Raw genomic sequence first — 6,000 nt, 5'->3', positions numbered from 1 at the left:
GATGAGCTGCTGAGAACCCGTTCGTTCTCTGCAAAAATTACCGCTGACCGAATGTCGGTTACGTAATCGTCCTCTGTGACGAGTACGCAGATCTGCTTGATTTTCCCACAATGCAGATCTCTCAAGAACCGCTTAGGTTCTAGGGTTGGTAATTGAGTTATCTCCGAAGTTAACTTCGGAGGCGCATACAGATCAAGAGTAGAAGCGCCTACTCTCGATCCATCATTAACCAAGACATTTAATGTCTCGGTTTCTTCCTGGGATTTATCCACAGGCTGCCGGGGGATTAATCCCTCGGGATCTAGAAGTCTAGTAACTTCTACCATTTGAGGGGATTTCTCCTCAAATACGTGGGGACCTCTTCCCTCAACGTCTTCCGAGTGTGATTGCGCTATCACAGTCGGGTCCACTACGGTCGACTCTCTACTCGACCTTGGATCATCGTGTTGTCCTTTCTGGGCAACCGGTATACTCCTTGAATGTCGCCCACTAAGCGTACATTCATGTCCCAATCCACTCGACCTTTTCGAGTGGTGGACCTTCGGCGCTGCCTGTGCATTAACACAGCCGCCGGCAGCTGACTCCACATTGTGATTGGTAATCACACTGTGATCTTGTGCGGTTGTACTAACGACCGTACCACAAGTGAGGCCATCGCACTCACTCGTAGTACATCCACACGCTTGTGGACGCTCCAAGACGTTCATCAGATGGCCATCTGATGAACAAGTGGCAGGCATCTTTACGGATCGATGCTGCCAGCTGATCCTTGGCTCGTATTTTCTGAGCCAAGGTAAACCTAGGATGACATCAAAATTGTCATCCAAATCCAGTACGATGAAATCATCATCGTACTGTAAATTTTTCAACGTGTAGTGAAATTTCGCTACGCGTTTCATTACTGTTATCGATGCGCCTGTCGCTAGACGCACCGTCATCCTTGTTGGAGGGATGTCGCGCACAACATATTGAGCCTACGACCCTCTAGTGACTGGCGACGAATAAAGTTATTCTACGCTCCGCAGTCCACTAGGCTCTGAGTGATAAATCATTTGTCACTCTTAACTTCAAGTGATGAGGGATACCTCATCACCGGGTGCAGAGACACATAATGATTGTGTGTCTGGAGCAACTTTAGTCAAGAGATTTGCAAATTCTCTTGAGGTTGCTGGATCAGTAGGGCGTTGCACCCCTACTGACCCCGACCGTTTTTTGGCGGTCCGCCTCGCTGTTGCGATTTCGCAACGACGTCAGACCTGCGACCGTTGCCCTTTTTGGCATTCGGTCCATAATTACGTTCAGTACCTCTCGGTACTGGGCGTGGAGCACTACACTCATGAGCGTATTCTCCTAACTTTTGACAGCAAATGCATTTCTGCAATCGCATGATGTGAGAAAAGCGAGGTTTCTCGCTTTCGACATAAGGGAGGTCCATAGGTTCTGGACCTCCTAGTTCGTGTCGTCTTGGAGGACGATATGATGAACTAGCTTGAGCCTGTCTCAAGCTAAAGCCCTCCTGTTCCGCAACGGATATTGCTTCTTAAAGCGTATCCAGTTCCAAGCAGAACAGGTAGGTCTTTACGGGACCATCCGTAAGACCTTGCATGAGCATCGTAATCAACGTGTGTTCATGGACTGAATTATTTGTGTTACAACTCGCTAAGAGTCGTATGTGCTGGGCATATGTGTGAACATCACGCTTGCCTTGCTTGAGTTTCAGAAGCTCTGAACGAGCTCTGAACTCAGCCCTTGACGGTTCAAACGTCTGTTTGAGCCGGCCTTTGAAAGCCTCTAGCGACCCAAAGACGCATGGGTCGCGCAACTTAAGGCCCAATGCCCAAGTTTTGGCACGACCTGCCAGATTTGATTGAGCAAATGCGACTTGCATTTGCTCTGTCGACAATGTGCCGAGCCCTTACGGCATCGTCCAACTCGAAAAACCATCTTAAGAGGGAGTCTTCTTCGACTCCCCTATACTTAAAGATGTCAGACTTTAGAGTTTCGGGACGACGCGTATGCGTCATTCCAGGTACAGGGGTCTGTACCTGTTGTATCCTCAACAGTTCTGCCTGTTAAGAGCCTTGCTGATTCAGCAAGGCTACCTTCTCCTTCACCTCGTCAAATTCATGTTGTATGAACTTGGCGATGGCTGAATGGAGGGCATTTCTGTCCAAACCGGACAGCATGGCCAAGATGGCATCGCTCCCTACGGTCGAACTCATTCGTCCGACCGCACTCCTTTCTATGTCACTTAATAGGAGTAGCTATCACGCGGAACGTGATGCGTATTTTCATTATTATCTAACATATCCATGTTAGATGATGGAACTGTGGTCCTTGGACGGACTACAAAGTGCTACCAGGTGTAACGGAGCACTACGACTTGTACTGCTTCAGTACAAGTCTCCTTCGCACTGCTTCAGTTGCGAGTGGTGCCTTCCGTTATTTCACGAACACTAGTACGTGCAGAGGAAGACTTCTCTTTTAGGTAACTTGCTTAAAGAGGGTAATCTGAAAACTGTATTAATATAATTAAGTATCTCTTCTTTCTATCTGTTAACTCTAACTTAATTATAAACTAGTATTAAACATGCAATTGAAATCTTATCTTATCTTATCTGTCTTTCTCTTTTGTTTATATCTACAGTTGATTAGTCTGCGGGATAAATAGATATAACGGCCTATACCTATTTATGGATAAGATTTCTGATCATTACTATTTAAAATAATATCCTCCAAATATTATCTACCTTTTAGATAATATATTTATTAACAACCTCTAAGTGTTAATTTCATAAAACGATACACCCCGTTCTGCATTGCATATGGCGTATTGATAAGAATGTCCTTTTTGTAAAAGGTTGGAGACTGAAATTTATATACAAAAGGTTGCGAGCCATACCAGATTAATTAAAATTAGAATTATTTAGGGAAGCGCCCCCACCCTTCCAATATTAATATATTTATGGGTTCTAATTAGTCTGAAATTATATTAGTGTTTTTGTTACCACAGCTTTTACATGTTGCAACTCCACGAATTCCCGTCGCATGGTTTCTTCAAAGTACCTGCACATTCAAGTCTTCACTTAATTCTTTACGACGTCGTGTCTTGACCAAAAACTCCCGTCCATATCGTTCACAGGCGCGGGTTCCAGTGGACGCAACACCACACTCGTATCCAACAGATCTCCAGGCACAACCGCCCAATGATCAGACACTTGGGTTACAAACGCTTGACTCTGTGTAAAAACGCGCAAGTCCGTTTCAAGCAAAGGATTACAGTACCAGTTTTCGACTCAGCATCTATGCAGCGACGACACACTTAATATCCAGTGCATACGTGGGATCAAGCATCCGTGGCTTCGCAGTTAAGAACGCCGAGTACGCGACTCGACGCGCCGTGGGGATCACTAGTCCACCTCAGCGATAATCGATTTATTCGCAGTCATCGCGTCCACGAGTTTAAACTTGGTACTCGTCACAGAGTAAACCTTCTTGACAACTTCATTAAAGCCTTGAACAAGACTCTCGCGTACACTGAAGAGCGTTTCTTTTTCGACGTCGAACGCCAACGTGTCGTTGAGTAACACATTCCATTGATTTTAAGTCCAAAAGCCCATACAGATCGCGCTGCGAGCACATCCCATTGATACTTCGTTTCAAAGAACGCAATAACGTCTTAAACGTCGTGAAATAACGACACGCGACCTTACTCGATATTTTAATCAAGACCGGCGTCTAGCGGCTCAGCGATCATTGTCAACTTGTTTTTTCGATTTAATGTTTCAGCAAAACACTGGACCGATGATGTTTCGATAACTGTCCAGCAAAACGCCACGACCTCCGCTACTTTGATTTTAATGGCTGCGTACATGCGTCGCAATCCATTGACGATATAGTCCGCTACGAGTTCTCCGGTACACAGGATTACGTCCTCGCCACTTTCTTCGACTTTTGTCGGGACCAGAGGATAATTTTCACTGATGAGGCTGGAGCATTTTTCGGTAACTCCGGCAGGATTCAGGCGTTTTAAAATAAAATTTTAATTTCACGAAATTAATATTTAATTATTGTTTGCATGTTTTCTGGCGAGTTAAAAGCCGCAATTTCAAATATATATATTAATATTTGAAGGGTGGGGGTTAATTGAAGAAAAGGTGGGGGCTGAATAACGCTTCCCATATTTTAACATATTACGATCCATTTCATTAAGGAGCCGGTACAGCCACTACTGTACCACAGCCTACAAATTCGTGGTAATTCATCACCAGCCAATCCGCGATCTCAAAAGTTTTAACGAGAAGGCGTATGCCGGTAAATTATTGGTCTCTCAACTGGATCAATTTCACCCTCACTTTCAACAAAATGCCGGACGACATCGAGCGTATTGTGGATCGCAAGCTCATCAAGCAACGCGTGCACTACTTAGTTGTATGGAAGGGTTTCGAACAGGAAAATAACACCTGGTACGAATGTCCATACTCCTAACTCCTTACAAATCATAATCGTTATAACCAATACGCAGGGAGAGCCGCATCGATTTGATGGCTGATGGATATTCGGACGTCATTAAAGACTATGAAGATCGTGCGTACATGGATGGAACCACGACATTATTGCTTAATATTAAAATATCATTCCACGTACAGAACGGAAGCAGGAGTTACAGAATTCGACGCCCCGCGGTCGTAGCCCCAGCCGATTGAGGTCGAAAAGTCCACGACGAAGCAAGAGCCCCGGCCGGACAAGAGGACGCCGCAGTCGCTCGCGCAGCGTCTCGGTAAATCGCAAGGTACGGGCAAACGACGATGAAAAAGAAAACAAGGCGAGCGAGCGCGAGGAGAATTCGAGCAAAATTACGGACACTCGGCAGCGAACGAGCCCGCGCAACATCGATAAGAGTGACGGGTTGGACGGAAAGAGCTCATTAAGGCACCGATCTTCTCGTATACAGGCTTCCACCGAAACGTCTTCTTCGACGCAGTTCGTGTCCCGTTTGGACGATGAGGACGACTCGGTGATAACGCGTTCGACAATGGTGGCACTGACCCCGCAAGTACGGGAATTGGCTTATTCTTCTATGGAAATTAATAACAAGAAGCCAATGACGCTGATGTATGAAGAAGATGAGGACTCGGACGTGTCTTATAAGCAGCAGGACGCCAAGAAGAACGCAAAGCGGGAAAACAGCAATGCTAGTAGCTATCATTACAAACACGAGAATTCCGAACCGAGCGGATTGGTGGCTAGAGTCGTAAACAGCGGCCATCTTGCGTCATTTCTAAGTACAGCTGCTGTCGTTGGCTCGCTAATGGCGAGCCAATTGCTGCCTCACGAAGCTGAGGAAGAAATGGACATCTGGCGAAGTTGGCTGTCATTTGTAATCCCTGTGGTAGCGCTCCTGCTCTTTTTTCACCAAAAAGATGCTCGTTCATCCGCCAAGTGGATAGCTACTGGTCTGGCGTGGCGTGCTGCTGCAGAACTCTTGCTTTTAATAGGGGTGACTCCTCGTCAATTCGAGATGATGATTGCTATTTCGGTCATTCTGGCTAATGTGTCGCTGCTAAATGCACTCGTGTCCATTTTGCGCAATGGCAAACACGAGCACAACAACTCGGCGCTTGCACTTGTGACGGTAGGCATAACTTCCCTCTTTATTTCGGACAGGTCTGGTGAATTATATACATTAAGAATGAAACTTTTTAAATTTTACTCACGATTTGCATGTCAAGCAGCTTGGTGATCATAAGTGGAAACTCTGAACTGCAGTCACGCGTCATCCTCATGTCAATGGCCGTCGTAAGTAACTTCATAATGCTAAAGCCTTAGAGTGGCGATTTGAGCGACTAATATGATTGTGTCATCTCTATAATATTCCAGCTGACAATTGCATTGTCACCAATACCAACTATGTCCTCGGAAGATGACAATTAGGACGTGGGGCTTCAGTCACCGCTTGACGCAGTGAACACGACATCCTTAAATGTATATACCCACTGA

The 6,000-nt window shown here is 45.7% G+C and overlaps 1 protein-coding gene across 1 annotated transcript; it reads left to right on the top strand.

The window, feature by feature from the left end:
- Positions 1-4,365: 4,365 nt before the first annotated feature.
- CCR75_005835 (uncharacterized protein) lies at positions 4,366-5,934 on the top strand (the record flags this gene model as incomplete). Its single annotated transcript, XM_067963910.1, has 5 exons — positions 4,366-4,466; positions 4,526-4,587; positions 4,650-5,667; positions 5,736-5,799; positions 5,881-5,934. The coding sequence occupies 5 exons, from the start codon at positions 4,366-4,368 to the stop codon at positions 5,932-5,934; spliced, it is 1,299 nt and encodes a 432-aa protein (XP_067817948.1).
- Positions 5,935-6,000: the final 66 nt, after the last annotated feature.

This window comes from Bremia lactucae, linkage group LG6 (assembly GCF_004359215.1).
Source record: "Bremia lactucae strain SF5 linkage group LG6, whole genome shotgun sequence".
Lineage (NCBI taxonomy): Eukaryota > Oomycota > Peronosporomycetes > Peronosporales > Peronosporaceae > Bremia > Bremia lactucae.
This window is presented reverse-complemented; position numbering and strand designations above follow the sequence as displayed.